The 20722-nt window shown below is 35.5% G+C and overlaps 1 protein-coding gene across 16 annotated transcripts in view; it reads left to right on the top strand.

The window, feature by feature from the left end:
* The window catches only part of PDCD10 (programmed cell death 10), a 41836-nt gene extending 23115 nt beyond the window's left edge, over positions 1-18721 (top strand). For all 16 annotated transcript variants that reach the window (XM_008531331.2, XM_008531323.2, XM_070582298.1 and 13 more), the window contains 6 exons: positions 2849-2902; positions 7382-7499; positions 8668-8794; positions 14651-14729; positions 15021-15103; positions 18100-18721. In XM_008531331.2, coding sequence (XP_008529553.1) covers positions 2849-2902; positions 7382-7499; positions 8668-8794; positions 14651-14729; positions 15021-15103; positions 18100-18181 — 543 coding nt within the window. In that variant the 3' untranslated portion in view covers positions 18182-18721. The remainder of the gene's footprint in view (positions 1-2848; positions 2903-7381; positions 7500-8667; positions 8795-14650; positions 14730-15020; positions 15104-18099) is intronic.
* The last annotated feature ends 2001 nt before the right edge of the window (positions 18722-20722 follow it).

Raw genomic sequence — 20722 nt, 5'->3', positions numbered from 1 at the left:
AGATCATTATGCCCCCATGTGTTACCAACCCTAAAGAAACCCTAGAGGGGTGAACCGCCAAGGACGAGGATTTTACGAGGCCACACTCTTTAAGGACTAGTTCAAATCTCGTCTTCATCGAGACTTTGCTTTCTCCCTCAGCTGACAGTAATCCCATCAGTTTCCTTTTGACTGCTTACTTAAATTGAGCCGCTGGGGTTCCAGGACTGCAGTCTATTTCTTTGTATCTCTCACACTGACTTCCTTACACGTGGTAGAAACTCAAGAATTTGTTAGTTCTTAAGTAGTTGAAGGGATTCAATTCTGGGACCGATCTGGAAATGGTGAGTACAGGGAGGCAGGGTGGCGTTGGTGGCTTGGGCATGGGTGTTGGAGCCAGCAGATCTGGTATGAATACTGGGTCTGTACCTACTAACTGTTTAACCTTGGGTAAATTTATGCAAACTCAGTTTCTTCCTCTGTAAAATGGAGATGATAGCTAGTTACAGATTGATTGTGAACGTTAGAGATACTATGTAAAAATACTCTATATAATATACTCTATATAATAAAAAAGAGGTGCTTACCTCTATATAATAAAAAAGAGGTGCTTACTAAATGGTATCTGTTATTAGGATATTACCAGAACCTGATTTTGTCATGAAAGGTGCTGGTAAGATGAACATGATTTTATTATTAAATCATATCACAAGTGAGAGGCCTAAAATAGACGCACTTTTTAATAGGGAAGATAAAACATGTCTTGCTACCTGAGTATTACAGGCTGAAATTATAAATAGATTCCAGAGCAATTTAGATAAATTTTGGGATGAGAGATTAAGTTCAGTTCAGAAAATATGTATGTGCCTATATGCCTGGTAGTTGCTGGGCAAAGTGGATGCCTTAAGAGTACTAAAGCCCAGTGGCTTTATTGCAAAACGTGTGGGCATGTAATGTATCCCCAAATGACTCCCAGCAGAGTTCTGGTGAGGTGCTTCACACCTCACAGTTTTGATTTATATTAACGTCTGACCTATCTTTCTAAGATAGACGTTTGTAAACTTAATCTAGAAATCTAGACGTATTGGTGTCCATCTTGGCTAATTTTATTAGTTCCTCCCTGCCTTTTCTGGGCTTCTCTTACTTGCCTTGACCCTTTTGCATACCAGTCCACGGTATCGAGTGGCTTAATAATGCTGATACTCGAAGGAAGGCACACATGGGACTCAGACCTTTGACTTGTTGAAAGAGGTCAGAGTGTGGGCTACGCCCAAATAAGGAAATGGTTCCTATCAGGGTGGGAACATTGATCCTGTCTGTCTGCGTCTGCCTCCCTTGCACAGCGAGAACTTAGATCAGAAGAACTGTTATTGTTATTTTAGTCTTCAGTAGTAGTCATAAAATTAAATAAATTTCCTGGAAGAAGAGAATTTTTCAGTTTTGGAAACAAACCCTCATTAAGTTTATAAACTTATGTAGTTGCTTTTTTGCTGTGTTTGTCTACCTGCTCCCCTTGTGTCTCCTGTTTTACCTACTAAGACAATGTTAAATTTTACAAGATTTGTAGATGCCAACTTAAATACTAAATTAAATGGTCCATTGTTTGTTTTTGGAGATAAATTATTTATCTCAGCAGGTTTTGTTCCTTTTGCCTTGTACTTAAGGTGAATAACTCGTAGGGAGATAAAGTTCTTGGCATTTCTGTCTTGTTTTGAAAATAAGTTGATTTAAAGTGTTGGAGGTTCCATAGATATGTGTATGTGTATATATGTCATTTATAAAGGAGAACTTACATTTTCATTGCCTCAAGAGATTGAAAGGAATATTGATTGCATAATGTGATATATGTTCATAAGCTTTTTGTAGAAATATTCTACTTGCATAAAAATTAAGAATGGTTACATTGTTTGTGAGCATTTAAAATTGTCCCAAATAAAAAATATATGCATTGAATTTTATTGAGTTAACTGGCCCAATCCTTAGGGACTAAAGATACCTAAATTTAACTGAAGCTAAGTTATTTGAAGCCTAGCAGTTAATTCTTCAACAAATAGGGTTATTTTTATGAAATTGTTTCCTTTGGCTCATTGAAAAATGACTTTTATAAAGTATCTAATAAGGACGCTTGTCTTTCAAAATTGTAAATCTGACATATTTGATATAAAAATTAAAATCATTTGGGTTGAACTTTTGATTCAGTATTCTAGGTAACCATTTTTTAATCCTGATAAAATAGAGAACAGATATAAGCATCTCTGAAAGCCCGATGACACACAGTCTTCAACTGAGTATCGAACAGATCTTTACTTAATAAGTCCTACTTGCTAATTAATAAAATAGATTAATCTCGGCTTCATCCCTGGCTGAGCGATTGAAAAAGAATTAAAAAGGAATAAGGTAGTAAATACAAAGAATTTTAAATAATGAATGTTTTCTTTATGTTGGCCACTTTATATTCAATACACACACACACACAATTTGCTATGTATTTGCAACAGAGCATTGAGAGTTAATCTTGAACCTTCCCTATTTTCAATAATTCAAGTAAATATGTTTATTTTTTTCTATAGGGACTTATATTATTTTGTATTCTGTGCTTATCTTAAATCTACCTTTAAGGTAGAGTGTGTCTTATTTTTTTAAAAAAGAAATAAATAACTGATATGTTCACCTTAATTTTTCATGGTTTCTAATGAAAATTTTATATAGCTTGTCTGTTTGAAGAATTATGGTGATTTAGAATCATTAGCGAGTATTTTTGTTAATTGAGTGATGGATTGGTCAGTGTGATTACTACAGAATGGAATATCAGAAATGTGCTTTTTCCCGGAAAATTGATATTAATAATGATTTAAAATTTTTATTGCAGCTAGAACGAGTAAATCTGTCTGCAGCTCAGACGCTGAGAGCAGCTTTCATTAAGGTGAGGCACAAATAATTTATTTTGATGATTAAAATGTATGTTGTATATAAATCTAAATACCATGTGATAATTACCAGTTTATTTCCTTTTAGTGGAAACCTTTTCAGCCATCTTGTGCCTGTTTTAGCCTACTCTGTGAAGCTTACAACACTTCCAAAAAGTGAGCTGGAACAACTGCAGTTCCTTAGTATTCATCTTTTTGTCACTTTGTGCTTTTGAAACTGATTTCTTCAGCGTATTGTCTCTTTAGTTTTAAAGTATCTTTTTGCATTCTTTTTTATTTGACTTGTTAAAACTTGTGAGGTTATAGCTTGAAAAGACGCTCTTCATATTGTTTAATTGTAGAACATAAGTGTAAAACAGTGTTTTTGAGTGGGAAACTTAAGACCTCTTTACGTCAGATTAAGGCTACTTTGAGAATGTACAGCGAAGTCATTTAGAATGAATTTTTTTGTTGTCTCTAGACCTGAGGTATTCAGTCGATAATCATTAGCCACATGTTGCTGTTGAGCACTTAAAATATGGCTAGTTTGAGTTGAGTTGTACTCCAAGTATAAAGTACACACCAAATTTGGAAGACTTAGTACAAGAAAAAGTATGCACAGTAAGTCAGTAAAAGGTATTTTATATTGGTTACATGTTAAAGATAATATTTTGGATGTGCTCATAAAATAATTTGTGGTTTTTTTTTTTTTTTTTTTTACTTTTTGAATGTGGCTACTAGAAAATTTGAAATTACATAGGCTGATATTTTGTATAAAACTTTATCCATCCCGTGTCATCCCATCCCCCGTTCCCCCAAAATACATATCAGGATGCCCAAAACTTTAATTTTTGTTTACGTTTTGTTTGTTTGCTCCCATCAATTTGTATTTCAGGTAAAGTATTTTAATGTTTAATGTTTAAATGTAGAATAAATTTATGGTTGAGTTTCATTGGAGTTGAAGCTATAAATCTATCCAGCTTGATTTCTTTTTATGGCAAAGATTAGTTTACTGATACCACTCTTAACTGGTAGCATAGATAATGCCACTAGACAGTTCTCTTATCTCACCACAGGAAATTATATTCTATATGTCGGATTAGAGCTATTTTGATGTGTTTGATACTCTAAAATGCAGTGCCTGTATATCCATACATGCTAGCTTCATTAAAATACATCCTTCCAAATCACTGGGTTCATGAAGAGAATCAACAAAGCAACACCATAATCAGATTTTTTTTCTTTCCTTCTTTGAGCATCAGTGTGGTGTGGGGTCATGAGAGGCATGATAGGAACTATTTTAAGCATCTTTGTGGCCAAAGAAAAGAAGGAAAAGTGACCTGTTGCACAGTGTACTATCAGTAAGACAAAAGTCAGTTTTTTAGCTTTCCTGATACCCAGAAGAGAGAGAAATAACTTGTGGGTGTCCTCATAAAGGGGACCCTATCTGAAGCAGTAGATGGTATAGTCAGTGATATTCATAAAAGAGAGAAAATAATGAATTTTGTGAAGCTTTTTCTTGGAATATCTTCATATGTAAGCTGATGTTTTAACACTAGAGTACAATTAAAAAGAAAACTGTGTGTTTAAAGTATGTGGCCAGGAGACCTGGTTTGATATGTAGATAAATTTTATTATCCATGGCACTGATTGTTAATTGGGGATACTGAAAGTTATTTTGGAGGAAGACATATTAGTCAATTTTGCATTGATTTATTCTTACTTATCATATTTAATTGGTTAAATTTCAAGTGAAATTAAAGGAGGGAATGCAATAAAAAGATGAAGATTTTTGTATGGTTTAAATTTTAACATATTTGGAATAGATTGAAAAACCTCACCCAGCCATATATCCATATATATTCATACATATCCATATTTCTAGTTCTTGCTCCACAAGAACAGTGATATTTATCAAGCTTTAATATCTCTTTTGGTTATTTAGAGAAAAAGGATTAAAATAGTCTTTTTCCAAGATAAAATAATACTAATGAATATTATCTTTCCGGGTATCTGGTCTGCTGTCGATTCCTTCCCCCCGGGAGGTTCTGATAGGTTGTGTTGTGGGGAGTCACTGATCCACAGACTGGATGTTACCATCCTCGGGGAGAGTTTTCTCTCACAGCTGGATTCTTCGTAAACATTGGACACCCAAAGAGTTCAAGGTTGTGTTCTAGGGAAAACCTGGAGGTACAGATAGTTAAGGCTCTGATTTAAGGGCAGATCTATTTATTTTGTCCATCAGAGTTACTGGGTAAATTTAAGGCTTTTACAATAAAAAGTAGCTTAACTAGGACCTCAGCCAGAAGATACTAAGAATAGTGTTCCCAGATGTGTGCACACTGTGGCCCCACAGCAAACTCAGATGGGTGTCATGAGATATTTTAAAATTTTGAGGGAACACTCTGATACTCAACATCTGGTTGAGAACTACCAGCTTGAGGTAGTTTGCAGTTTCAACATATTAGATTGGGCTGTATTCCTCTCAGTGATGTCATATTTTTGTGAAACGGAACTTTTGGCTGTCACTGTGATAAAAAGCAAGTACCACAAGAAAATCAATGTACAATAGGAAATGAGGGTGGAAGGGTCCAGTCTAATTCCAACATTTGAGAAATTGTGCAGTGTTCAACAGGTACATACATCTCATTAATATAAGTAATCATGGCTATTTAATAATGAAATAAAATATTTTTCTTTCAATTTATGTATTTTTTAAAGGCTACTAGGTTGTTCAGACATAAGTACTTATTAAGTTGTTTGAACCTAACGACTTAATACATAGCACTGTTAGGTATTTCCTTTGGCAATGAGAACACTGTGAACTGAGAAAGGTAGGGACCTCTGTGAGATGTCTGGAATGCTCCAGCTTTGACGTTTTGGGGCACCAGACCAACTTGGTATTAAAATCTTTGTTCTCAGGCTTTCAGCACTTTATTTTAACTTAATCAGAGAGAGAGTATTTCTCTGCTGGCATTCTCTGGAAGCACATAGAGGATGTTCCCCTGCTTCCTAAGATGATGTGTTGTGTAGGTAGATTTAATGCTACTTAGGGAAGATAAACCACTGTTACCAAATACTGGCTTATTTAAATAGTGTATTATATGTAATTTTGTGGCAGTTCACCAAATTAATAATGTTGACAGCATCTTAAGCGGTACTTGTACAACTGTTCTTTTAAAGGGAACTCTTATTGTTGTAAAATTAGATTCTATCTTAAATATATTCATCGAAGGAAAAATCAAAACAGGTTACAAAAGAAATGGAATTCAGTAGGACACACTTTATTGTTATTAATCATCTATCAAGATGAGTTCCCTTGATAGCATTTGACAGCAGTTAAAATGATCCCAGAATTGAGATAAATGTGTATATTTTCTTTTCCCATTTCATTTGACAACCTTTGAGTTTTTGATATTTGAAATCTAATGAGAAACAAGATGTTAGAATGCAAAGAGCAATAGGAACAGAAAAGAGCTGGATCTGCAGTGATGCCAGAATGGAATTGAAAAGGCAGAGGTTAAATGTGCTTGACACAAAAGGAAGCAAAAGGATTGCCATCTGATTAAGATCATAAATTGTACTTCTGTTTGCTCTTTAATATCAGGGCAAAGAACATAGGAAATCATCAGCATAATGATTGAAATTGGCAGGCTTCCTAAAAGAAGCAAACCTAGAATGTGTTTACAAACTTTAAGAAAATAAGAAAGTGAGAAAGAATTACTGGGGAAAATCGAAACCTGAAAATTAACTTTGGTAAACTCAAAACTCGATATGTTCAGTCTTGAAATGACTAGAAGATTTTAGTGCCCTAGGGAGTGTAAGTAACATAGAACCAATGGAAACTCATTAGTGAAACAAGCTCAGGAGGTAGTAAAAGGATTAATGATGTTCTGAAAACTAGTGAAGGAAATATTCTTGCTACAGAAATAAAATAGGAAATGAAAATCATTGTGTGGGAAAATAGTTAAGAGATTATATAGCTTCATTAAAACCTGCAAAGAAATCCTGTTTTTTTTTTGTTTTTGTTTCTCCTGATGTTCTGTTAATATAAATGCAAAGAATCTGCAAAATACTGGTGAGATGAGTTATTGCTTGATCCTCAAGTTGAAATATTAGCTAATAAAAAACAGCTAAAAATCCTCAGTGTATTTAAACTACTGAAAAGCGTAATTGATGGATTACCAAAAGTATATATAATCTTTATTTCTATCTTTGTTATTAGTTTGATTGCAAGAGAGTGTAGAGGAGAATTAGGAAACGTTAAGTACTTTATATTCAAATAGAAAATGAGACCATGGCTGTAATAAGAAGTTACTGATGCACAGGCTCTAACAGAACATAAGTGAATGCCGTCACAACACCTGTACAAAGACCTCTGCTGTTAGAAATTGATGAGATTAAGAAGTTCCTAACAGGTTCTGAACAAAGAAGTTTTGGCTTTAAAATGCTGATTTAGTTTCCGTATTTCAAAACTAGCTTTCTCTTTCTTATAGGCTGAAAAAGAAAATCCAGGACTCACACAAGACATCATTATGAAAATTTTAGAGAAAAAAAGTGTAGAAGTTAACTTCACAGAGTCACTTCTTCGAATGGCAGCTGATGATGTAGAAGGTAATCAGAGAGAGTCTCATTTATTTTCTTGTTGAAAAGCACTTCCTCCAAATCTTTATTGTTTGACCAAAGAGCTTTCCTCCTTCCCCTCCTTCCCCTCCTTCCCTCTCCTCCTTCTCGTCCTCTCCTTCCTTCTTATTGTTATGATAGTGGGGAAGAAAATCTATATAAAATAGAAGAATAGTTCTTGCTGTTTTGTGTTGACTTTATGCAAATAGCAGTTTGAAAGTAATGAGTTTTTTTTTTCTAACTTTAGTATAGCATATTTTTTTTGAAGCACAGATTTGAGAGAACAATGCAATAACCATCCATTTGGCTCCTTTTCCCATTTTTTGCTTTTTTAAATAATCAGAACTGTTTCACTTAAATTTGGTGGCTACTTTCCCTCTAATCAGGAAGACATGGAAATATAATTTCCTATGTTGATTGAAGGAGAACAAAAGTAGGTCTTTTAACTGATTCCATAACTTATAAGAAAGTCTGCCTCATTATTCTAGACCTGAGCATTTGCAGCCTGTTAGGCCGCATTATATGGATGAATTGGTGGTTGTAATGTTTACAGGCCTACAGTGAATCTGGTAGGAAACTTTTTGCCTCTGCCAGGTCTGATGAACGTCCTTTTCAAAGTTGCTCTTCTGTGGTCCCCACCTTTGTGTTGGATTTATAGTGGTGTTTTTGTTTTTAAGTTAGATTTCAAGAATATGTTGGAGATTTTATTAGGTTATTTGGGGTTTTGATGTAATGAGCCATTGTATTCAATCCAGAGGTTTTATTAAACTCATCTTCCCCATTGGCAGATATATCTTGCCATTGTATTTCTTACAAATGTCATTGCTTCCTTTAAGGTTTCCTTGCAAAATTTAGCTTCAGAGGCCTGATAAACCTCCCTTTTTAATTTTACTTATTTATATTTTTTAAGATTTCATGGGATTTCCATTTACCGCAAATTGAAAATGTTTACTCTTTCATCTTCTAATATTTTACTTGGAGAGAGCCTTAACATTCTTACTGGACTAGGGTGAGCTCATGAATTCTGCTTTGCAACCTTGTCTTTCCTAATTATCTGGCCTTTCTCTCCCTACCACCCTCTTCACTAACATTGGGAATTCGTAGACCTGAATTTGGTAGGGAATTGCCTGATGCTTTTTATATGTATTTATTTTATCAGAGTATATGATTGAACGACCAGAGCCAGAATTCCAGGACCTGAACGAGAAGGCACGAGCACTTAAACAAATTCTCAGTAAGATCCCCGATGAGATCAATGACAGAGTGAGGTTTCTGCAGACAATCAAGTAAGCAACTTTGTGTCGTGGTTCTTTTCTTAAAGGTACTTCAAAGGAACCGCTCATTCTAGATGTAGTTTTTGGTATGACATTAGTATTCAATTGAAATATTTAATACTAATTTGAAAATTTTCAATGCTACATTTTTATTATTCTAAGCTGTGGCATTTGCCTTCAGAATACAGTAACATTTTTTAGAATGTTTAGTTTAAAAATAGTGAATTAAGTGTACATAAACTGGAATATAGTTTGAACTATGTAAAAAATGGAAAAATGTAAACATCAGATTAAAGTGAGTAGAGAAATTGGATAAATTAGAGATTGATAACAAAGGCTACCAGTTTTGTTTTTATTTCAGAAATTGCATAAGTCATTAGGATAATAAGGTACTCTTGGGCATAAATAGCATTATTCCAATATTGACCATGTTGTGAGCCTCCAAATCCTTGCCTTTGGGATACAGGTTAAAAAAGACTGGGAATGTGCAGGGGCCAGGGGCCTGGCTGGTGAGCAGCATCAAGAAGGGTCATACTAGAGCCGTTCTCAGACCAGGGGCACTCTCCTCAGGGGTGGGAGGGTGGAGGAAAGAGGGGGACACTCCAAACATAATTTCTAGATGAGTATTTTTATACTAAAGAGGCTGATAATTTTATTCAGCCTCAATGGATAGAAAACCCAGAAAGCTGGGAGTAGTTGTAGTGGCACTATCAGTGTACCTTTTGGTGAAACCACAAGTAGAAATTGCTAGAAAGGAAAGATTGATTTAGCACAGGTCTTTCTGGAAGAGGCTGCATCATGCATCGTCTCTTTGAAGAACTTAAGGTGGCTCACTTGAAATAAATTTTAACATTCATCTCTCAGAAATAATATTTTTTGTAATTCACATTGCAAAATGATTTTTCAGCTAGTTGGGGCACCTATTTTGGTATAGAGGGAGGAGTATGTCCCAATTTAGAAAACAATGATTCACGATGGGTACTGAATCCAGCTATCAAGGAGTGATCCTCCTCTTTTTGGTCATCTAATTGAGGACCATAAAGTACGAAAAAGACTTTTCATTGACTACCTAAAATCCGTGTCACGGGGGACCAACGCTAAGCTAAACATTTACCTTTATTAGAAAGCCTCAGCTTCCTTGAACTATTTTTAATATGTGAAGAAGGAAGACAGTCAACTGTGGATTTTTATTTTTAGTTTGGTGTAAAGTAAACATGTTTGGCCCGTAAAAGGATAAATTGTCAGTGATCTCAAACACAGCTGTTTAAACAACTTATTTCTAAAGTTTTCAGATAATTTAATTGTTTTGATTTGTTTTAATAATCATATATTTTTTGATGATTTATGCTATATTTCTATGAAGATTTGACCTTTTAAAAATATTTTCAGCAAATTTTGCTTCTGGTCATTGAAGTAGTAGAGGGTTATAGAATGTGTCACCTTAATAATAATAGCAATCACTTATATAGAACTTATGTGCTAAGCACTTTTTAAAGCACTTTACATATATTAATTTATTACAACGCCCTGTAACAGATGAGGAAATTCAGGCATAAGAAATTAAGTAACTTTCACAAGGTCACAGAGCTAGCAAATTGGTAGAACTTGCTTTGATCCCAAGCAGACTGACTCCAGGGCCTTCTCTGCTGCTTCCCAATCATAGATTCATAGTATTGATCTAATCTAGTGCTTGAAAAAAACGTTTCTGCTGTTTGGAAGAAGTGTGATAAAGGACATCTTGTATAGAATCCAGTAGGTAAGAGGGAGAACAGTGTTGTGGTTGAAGCTAGGGTAGAAATGATAGGCCCAGAGCCCTCATCTTGCTGCCCTGACACCCTCTTTTTCCCCTGGGGAGTCCCTGAGGAATCTCTGCTGAACCATTTTGGTTCTGGAGAGATAACAGTTTGAAATTATTAACAGCCACATTTTAATCATAAGGAAGTTGAGGTCAAGAGCTTGAGTCTTGTCCATAGTCATAGACAGAGGCTGATTTAGCCTCTCATCTCTCATTTATGGTGCAGTAGTAATATTTCAGTTCTGTTTTGTGGAGTGTACTCAGCAAAACTGAACTAAGATAATTGGCCATTAAAATTTATTTCTTAACCATTTTAGGAGGGATAATTTGCCATGGAAAGTTTGTTGATAATATGTATTATTTCTGAGACTAAAATTCAACCGTGTCTGAATTAGTGTAGTTGGCTAAGGTGTAATTATTTGTGTCACTGATATATATTGATACATTTCAGTACATATTGTTACCACTGTTAATTGTTTAACAAATTAGTGTATAAAATTGCACTAAAAGAAAAAATGGCTTATTCTTCAGACACGACATACAGTGCAGTTACTATTTTTCCTTAAAATTTTACTTTCTCATATTTAAGGTAGTTAAGGTATATCTCATATTTAAGGTATCCTCTTCATTCATTTATTTCAGCAGTATTTTTCAGTAAGCATGTATCAGATGCCTACTACACCAAGTACTGTACGTGATGTTGTAGGTTATATTAAAGTAGAACAAAGATTCCTGTAGCTAACAAATATCGAGGTATTTCTGTCTCTGTTAGCAGACCTGGGTTTGAATCTTATTCCGACGTTAGCCCTGTGATCTTGGGTAAGTTGCTTAGCTGCTGTGATCTCATTTCTACCTGTGAAGATGAGGGTAATAGTTAGGAGAATTGACAGAAGTGGTGCACATGAGTGTCTAGCATACACTCATAGCACATGCTAGCATTGTGAAATAAGGTTTTTTTCCTCTTCTCCATAGAGTTGATTAGGAAGAATGATCCAGGAAACAAATCTTTTAAAAGTACTTTTGATTAATGAATGTTTCTGGCTTATGCAAATACTTTCTAAAATTAATTAATAGCACTTTTCTTTTGGTCTGATACATCCCAGTTAATGGGTGACTAGTGGAAACTCATGATTTAATAGACCAGGAATCTGTGCATTTATCTGTTAACTCTTTGTAATCTGTATTTGCATATTCATAGGCAAAAATTCACTAGGGTTTGGTTTTCATGATGGCTTCAAAACAGCTTTTCCAGAGGTGTCCAGTCTAGACCAAACTAAACATACAGCATAGGAATTTCTTTCTTTCAGAGTGTTGGCATAAGCTCATTATATTAATTGGGGTGACACGATTAGAAGCTGTACTATTCCATGCAATTTTTTAATAAGATATATGTTTACATTTCATCTGATACCTGTCGTCCTCTCTTTCAGTGTATACATCTCCCTAAAGTTGCCCCACTATATAGCTGCAGATTTCTAAAATTTCTTCCTGCTATACCCATACTCTATGTCCCTTATCACAGAACTCATTAACACCAGACTCTGCTGCTAATTACACTATGGTTATTTTTCCCTCAAGTTCTCCCCAGTTCTTTATCTGCTTAGTTGTCTGAAATGTTTTTTAGTGCCTGTATCGTCTCTTGTAGGAAACAAACCCTCAGGTAGTTACTAATAGAACGTAGCTCCTGTGGTGCAAACCTTGGTGGCATTAGTGAAAACTCTGTTCTGTGTGCATACAGGTGACATAATATTTGACATAAATTGCTGCAGGTTGTTTTAGAGGAGTCCAGGCCTAGGAATAAACAGGCTTCTTCTCTATAAAGCTGTCTGGCAAATAATGGATCAAACCTTAGCTCTAGGCTCTGGGTTTCCAAACAGTGATTTCCAAACTTGATTCATCAGCAGAATCACCTGGAGAGTTCTTTCCTTTCCTTTTAAAGTAGAGACAGATTCCCAATATTCATTAGCAGGCCTGGAGTACTGTCCACTAGACCCTCCCTCTTCTCCCCTGCCCCCCCTTTTGTTTGTGCTCCCAGGTGAGAGAGTGAGCAACCAGTTTCAGAACTGCTCTTTTGCCCTGTGGAATCCAGCCATTATCACTGCATATAGAACATATGTTCATCTTGTTCATTAGCCCTGAAAGCACATTTTTGTAATCCCCTTTTAGCAGAGTATTAAAGCATACCATTAAGTACAGTTGTATATAAACAGCTAAGGGATCACTGTGTAATTTGCTCCATTACATTCTGTTTTAAATAGGCTCATTGTGGATTTGAAGACTTTCATATTCAGAGATTTGACATTGTTTATTTTTTACTTGTTGAAATTGTAGTTTTCCTCACATCATAGGATGCTCATAGGATCCTGTTTTATTAAGCTGTGGTGGATCTATGCCCATCATGTCAATACAGAAGGATTTGACGTGCTGATACCATAAATGAAAGGAACAGTTATATAACTTTAAACTGCTATTCCAGAGGCCAAAAAAGTGAGGGGACAGATGTTATTTCTTTGTAAAATGGATGTCCTGTTTGAACATCTAATGTTTTAATGTTTCAGCCAATGTTTGACATACAGGAGGTAATAAGTGAATGTTTATTGAAATATTTAATTAAAATGTCATTCCTACTTCAGAATAAACTAAAATACTTTTTTATACCAAAATCCTGTATATTTGTTGTTTTTAGAATTTCTAGATGCTTATTTACTAGAAACATGCTGTGAAACAACACACAGAAATCTAGACACTGAGTTTTTTGGTTTTTTCTTTAAATAGTAAAGCTGTAATGTTTTAGGTATGAATTAACTGAAGTCTGACATCTGTGGTTAAAATGTCAGTAATAAAAGATTATGTACGGGATGGTCTAGATTTATGTCTTACTAATTCATATCTTCACACTTGCCTTGCATTTGAACAGCAAAAAGTTTTTGTAGCAATTTACAGCTAAGGGAATGGATGTGAAAAAGAGAAGCTTGCCTTAGAGAATGTGAGGCTATTCGAGAATGCAGAATTACCTTAAGTTCACTTTGGCAAGAAAAATTGCTATGAAGTTACACATGGAAATTGAAAAGGGCATAGATATAAAAGACAAGAGTTCAGAAAAAGTGGTGCATAGTTAGGAAGAACAGTTAAATGAGAATTATTGATTTCTTCTCTTTTTCCCTTTAGAAAGGGAAGAAGGTGTTGATGCATATATAGTCACAAGATAATTGGTGGAAAGGTTAATGTAGAGGAGGAGTATTTTTTTTTTTTTTTGAGAAAGATTAGCCCTGAGCTAACTACTGCCAGTCCTCCTCTTTTGCTGAGGAAGCCTGGCCCTGAGCTAACATCCGTGCCCATCTTCCTCTACTTTATATGTGGGACGCCTACCACAGCATGGTGTGCCAAGGGGTGCCATGTCCGCACCGGGGATCTGAACCAGCGAACCCTGGGCCGCCGAGAAACCAAATGTGCGCACTTAACCGCAGCGCCACCGGGCTGGCCCCCTAGAGGAGTATTCTGATACTGTCTCTCTTAGAAATTTAAAATTGTTTTCCAAAGGAAATAGTGACAACAAAGGTTTGGAAGGGGAGGATAGGTGATTGGTTAGAGAGAAGAGCTACATCCAAGGAGGAAACATTTTAAACATCAAAACCTTTGGTATTTAACTTGAAGTGTTGGTAAATACAGAAATGAGTTACATATGAATGGTAAAACTTCATATAATTGTTCATGAGATAAAAGTGGAGAATGTGGTAGCTTGAATTCAGCTACGTTAGCCAGAGAAAGGAAAAAATCAAAACTGGAGAAGAGAGGCAGCAAGTAGTTACTTGAGTAAGTAATACTGAATGAAATGTTACTGATTTGGGAAGGTTGATGTTAGTTGTGAAATGTTTGGTCAGCCGTGCAGGAGAAGCCGGGATCCCGGAAGGTCCTGGCTAACACCCCCACTCACGCAGCTAGTCACATGTCTGTGCTTGACACACTCTTCGTGTGGTAATTAACAGTGTGATTAGTAACTCCTAAAACTATGTATACAAACTTCTTTCAAGGGTAACTGATTTTAAGAAGATTCTTTTTTTCTTACCCAACAGGGATATAGCTAGTGCAATAAAAGAACTTCTTGATACAGTGAATAATGTCTTCAAGAAATATCAATACCAGAACCGCAGGGTAAGTTTAATAGAAGCCTTAGAAGCTGCCGCCCTAGATACTGGTTTACACCGAGTTGTTTTATCAAATTAAATACTCAGACTGTTTCATCATTGGAAATAGTTTTATATCATTTACCACTGAGTTTGTCCTTGAATTTAAATATTCTGTTACATGTGTTTAAGTAAATACTCCTAAAAATGCTTATCTGTGATATAAACGCCATCCTATATTCTGTGTAGTCTCTTGTCTTTGGCTTTTGTGTTATTTCTCTTATCTGGCATTTTTTTCTTATTAATTTGATGTCTGTAGGCACTTGAACACCAAAAGAAAGAATTTGTAAAGTACTCCAAAAGTTTCAGTGATACTCTGAAAACCTATTTTAAAGATGGCAAGTAAGTATTGTCACTTATTATCCTTTTCTTTTCATATTAAATAAATTATGTGGTTTTGTATTATACTAAAACTGTATAAATTAAACCCTTTTACTCTATTGTTAATACTCAAACCAACTAATAACTAAGGTAAACTCTTAAAAATAGAAATTAAATGGTTGATAATTCAGCCATAACTCTAGTCTAGAGCAGGAGTGGGCAGACTTTCTGAAACGCCAGATGGCAAGTATTTTTACTTGGTGGGCTTGTTGCAACTCCCCACGTCCCCTCTGCTAGTGTAGTGCAAAAGCAGCCAGAGGCAGTGTAGAAAAAAGTGGGTATGATGGCTGTGTTTTAATAAAACTTTATTCATAGATGCTGAAATTTGAATTTTGTATAATTTTCACCTGTCACGTAATATTATGTCTTTTTTTTTATTATTATTTTTACCATTTAACGATGTAAAAGTGTTCTCAGCTTGCAGGCCATACAGAAACACACGGTGAGTGAGAGAGTGAGATTTGGCTTATCGGCCTGCTTTACCAACCCCTGAGGCAGTGGTTCTCAAACGTTAGTAGCATCAGTGTCACCTGGAGGGCTTGCTTTTGGGCCCCACCCCCAGAGTTTCTGATTCTGTAGGTCTGGGGTGGGCCCAAGAATTTACATTTCTAGGAAGTTTCCAGATGATACTGATGCTGCAGGTTTGTTGAAAATTGCTGCACTAAAGTTAGAGCAGTGGTTCTTGGGCCTGTTTACACATTACAATCACATGGGTTCAGGTTTTAACAATCCCATTGCCTTGGCCTCAGCTTCAGAGATTCTGATTCAGTTGGCTTCGAGTGGGGCCAGGGTTTAGGTGTTTTTAAAAGTGCTCCAGGTGATTTTAAAGTGCTGCAAACGTTGTGGTCTACTGCCCTGGAAGGAGGGAGGCTGTCACAGGGTCATTCTGTAAGACAGGAAGGGTACTACAAAGGTAGATTGGACATTATTTTCATATTTACATGCAATTGACTATAGAACACTTCAGAAAACCTATAAATCTCATAGGTCTTTTTACACGTATACACGTACATATAATGCATAAGCTGATGCAGAAGCCATATCTTCTGCAGCATTGTGCCTTATAGAGAGTTTTTTGGATCTCAAGTAGAATGCTAGGAATTTTATGGACAAGACCATTTTCTAACAGTGCTTGAAGTCAAAAAAATAATCTAAATGGTGATTATTCCAGCTACAATTGGCAGGGGACCTCTAACATCCTATCCTACCATTGAAGTTTTAAGATCCCTATATCCAGGGCAAACTATTACAGTGTTACTGTGATAATATTAAAGAATAATTAAAGAATACATCAGAGTGGTCTGTTGATTTTCAGAATTATTTTTAACAGTTCAAACAGATTGAACTATTTACGTTTATATTATGAATTAAAGATATTGAGCTCAATTTTATTAACGGCTTATCTTGTTCTTCCATACTACTATTCGGGTTCTCTAGGGGAAATTCTCCTTGACTTAGTTTAATAAGCCAGCAGGTGTGTTCTGAAAATAAACTTAACATCTGTTTTTCCTTGGAATCCTCTGCTAAGCCCAAATAACAAAAACACATTAAAATTATAATTTACATGATGGGATCATTGTTTCTGATTCTAATTAATTAAGAACTATCATGGAATAAGCACATCTAAAGGTAGAAATTCATTCACAGCCTAATTTTCATTAATCTGAAATTATTTACTCTCAATGCTATTTGCACGTTAGAATCACTGGGTTCAATTTTTAAAAGTCCCAGTGCCTTGGCCCCAAAGTTTTAACAGTTCAAAGAGGCATATGGATTATTCAGGTTAACTTCTACTACTTTTTCTCCATTCAGCAGCTTCTTTAAATTATAATTATTTGTGTATGAATAATGTGCCACACGTTTTGTACCTATTTCTCAAAACTGAAAATTATTAATAAAGCCTAATCTTTGAGCCATCTTTCTTTCTTTTTTTTTTTTTTTGATGAAGATTAGCTCTGAGCTAACTGCTACCAATCCTCTTTTTGCTGAGGAAGGCTGGCCCGTGCCCATCTTCCTCTACTTTATATGTGGGACACCTACCACAGCATGGCTTGCCAAGTGGTGCCATGTCCACACCCAGGATCCGAACCGGCGAACCCTGGGCCGCTGGAGCAGAACATGCGCACTTAACCGCTGTGCCACCTGGCCAGCCCCTGAGCCATCTTTCAATAGGGGGATGAATTTCTATTGATTCAACTAGTTCTTCCTGGTCCCTCTATTTTGAAAAGTGTCTAGGATGAAGATACAAGCTTTAGCTATCCTGCTAAGGAACTGATAAGGCCACTCAGTGGGACTAAGGCATCCCTCCCTGCTCCCGTCACATGAAGGTGGGCTGACAGGAGAATGTGGTGCTGCACAAAGTAGCTTTTAAGAACGTATTTTTATATATTGTCAGCTCCCAAATATTGAAACCATGTGATTATGTTGTTTTAAAAGTAGATTAATTCTAAAAGTAGTTTAGAATTCTCAGATTTTTTTTGAAAGAAGGTAAGAAATTGAGATGAATCAGCTTCAAAGTAATTAGCTTTTTCTTAAGTATCTGTCATGCCCATTAACGTACAGATTTTGAGACTGAGTATGATACTTTAGCAGTTTTATTTTGATAACTTGGATGAAACCACAAGTGGAGACTACATTTGAATCCTCTTCTTTGGCCAGGTATTTGTCTGACCTATAAATGAACGCTGTCATTGAGGCGCCACCTGGCATTAGGAGCCCACCAACACCTTATTGCCAGCCAGAACCACTAGGGGGCAGTAATTCCTAGACAGTTTCAAATGATGCAGGACTGTTCAATTTCAAGCTGGAATAAATTATGACACTCAGTACTAACTTACCTTTTTTCCTAAATTGTTGTCCTTGCTAGTGTTAGTAGATGGCGTTAAGTATAAATGTTTTCAAAGGATGAATTTTTTAGATAAAGTTAAAGCCTGTTCTTTCTTTTTTTTTTTTAACAGGGCAATAAATGTGTTCATAAGTGCCAACCGACTAATTCATCAAACCAACTTGATACTTCAGACCTTCAAAACTGTGGCCTGAAAGTTGTATATGTTAAGAGATGTACTCTCAGTGGCAGTATTGAACTGCCTTATCTGTAAATTTTAAAGTTTGACTGTATAAATTATCCGTCCCTCCTGAAGGGATCCAATCCAGGATGTTGAATGGGATTATTGCCATCTTACACCATATTTTTGTAAAATGTAGCTTAATCATAATCTCACACTGAAGATTTTGCATCACTTTTGCTATTATCATTCTTTTAAGAATTATAAGCCAAAAGAATTTACGCCTTAATGTGTCATTATATAACATTCCTTAAAAGAATTGTAAATATTGGTGTTTGTTTCTGACATTTTAACTTGAAAGCGATATGCTGCAAGATAATGTATTTAACAATATTTGGTGGCAAATATTCAATAAATAGTTTACATCTGTTAAACATTTCTTTACTTGAAAAAATGCATATATATGTGAATATATATATGATCAGAAGACCAAGACGACTTGGTGTAATGTCTGAAGAACTTCTAACAGGAGCTTCTTAGCAGTTATCGGATAATAAAGCAACAAGAATTCCTATTTTTTTTGTCCTTAATCACTCTGGGCAAAAAGTACTCAATGGAAATGTTTTTGTTGGTTATTATATATGAGGTACTGAATAGTTTTCCAGCCTGTTTTAAGAGACTTACAAGAAAGAAATGGCGACTTACAGTGTCTTCAAACTATAATGCCACTTTTTGAACTCTATGACACTGTAAAATTAAGGCTTGCTGGTATGCTGGGCCCTAATAAGCATTGCAACTTTTTTTCAAAAATAGCCACAACTAATAAGAATTTGAAGCTATACCAATGCTAATTGTTTTGAGGTTGTCATGAGTATTGATGATATTATATACACTCTTTAAAAATATGCACAGTTTTGTTTCGCCATAGAAAAATTTTAAGGAAATTATGTATTAAATATTTGTGTTAAGTGATTTCATTTTTCAGTTATGATAAAATAAAGGAAAAATCAGAATTTGTTTATCTTATAAAGATTTTAGATGTCAAACTAAATTTCTGTTGGCAATATAAATTTTTTTGCTATAAGGCAATTTAGTTATTTTTAAGCCTTTTTCTCCATTTTTAAAAAGAGATTTTTAAAGAATTACTATCATTGGCAACTTGAAATTATCCTGGTAGATTTAAACAGAGAATGTGTGCAAAGAAGCAAAAAACCAATAGAGAATTGGATGAAATCTCACAACTCATGGACATTTTACTGAGTTTTTTTTTCTTCAAAGATACATAGCTGGTAAAACAAATAGAATTGGTGATTTAATAATATTTATTTTTGACAAACTATTATTCACTCTTGGAAATAGAGGGATAGTCATTTGCAAAATAGATTTGTGCTGTTATTTGCGGTTTTTTAATAACGTAGGCTTTTTTTTTTTTAAGATTTTATTTTTCCTTTTTCTCTCGAACCCCCCTGGTACATAGTTGTGAGTTTTTAGTTATAGGTCCTTCTAGTTGTGGCATATGGGATGCCGCCTCAGCATGGCTTGACGAACGGTGCCATGTCTGCACCCAGGATTTGAACTGGTGGAACCCTGGGCCGCCAAAGCCAAGCATGCTAACTTAACCACTCAGCTGCAAAGCCGGCCCCTGAACATACTGTTTTAGTGTCTTTTAAGCAGCAGACTTTTCTAACATAAACCGATACCGTCTTCCCTCCTACTGTCTTTACCTCCTTAACAGAACTCATCAGTTACTAGTGATGCTCCGACTCATCTGTCTTTATAAGCTTTCTGTCTTTTCATTTTACTGTTCAATATCCCTGGCTTCTGTTTTCAGGAAGTTTACCTCCAGAAAAGAAGTTTATTCTCAGGATAATTCCGTTTCTTGCATAATCCCAGTGGGGCTGAGTTGGGTCAATGAGGAAAGGGCCAACATGGCCCCCAGTCAGATGCATCTCCAGAGAACAGTAAGGTGGCTCCCAAGGAAAGGAAAAGAAGGAGATATTTGTTGAGCGTTCTCAGTGTTCAACCAAGTTCTAGATACATAATAATTTAATTCTGTTCTGTTAACAGTCCTATGATTTAGCTATCTGCCTTGCATTTGAGGAAACTGGGTAAGAGAGCTTAGGTTGTAAAGCTGCTAACCGCTGCAGCCAAGATTTGGATTCAGCATTTGGCTCCAGATTCCATGCGCTTTCTATTGTACTATTCTTCATCCATCGCTGAAAACACACCCTGTTTAGAATACTAATTCTCTAACTCCAAGCTGACAAAGCTCTCCCTGGTCCACAGGGAAATGAGAAAAATTAGGACAGTGTGATTTTTTTTTCATAAATCTAAATTTATTCATTTTGAAGGACCCTTCTTTTATTTAGAGATCTTGCTATGTTTTGGATGTTTAAAATACCCCCTCCTAACACTTTTTTTAAAGAAAATTGTATAACAGTAGGTGATAGTTTTGTTTTTTTAATCATTGCGTTTTAATAACCTTGTTAGGCCAAACATGACGTTGGCAACCCAGTATCAGTGTCTCCTAATTGTTTAACTTTTCATATGGAAACGATTTCAAATTGACCAAAAA

This window comes from Equus przewalskii, chromosome 18, assembly GCF_037783145.1.
Source record: "Equus przewalskii isolate Varuska chromosome 18, EquPr2, whole genome shotgun sequence".
Lineage (NCBI taxonomy): Eukaryota > Metazoa > Chordata > Mammalia > Perissodactyla > Equidae > Equus > Equus przewalskii.
This window is presented reverse-complemented; position numbering and strand designations above follow the sequence as displayed.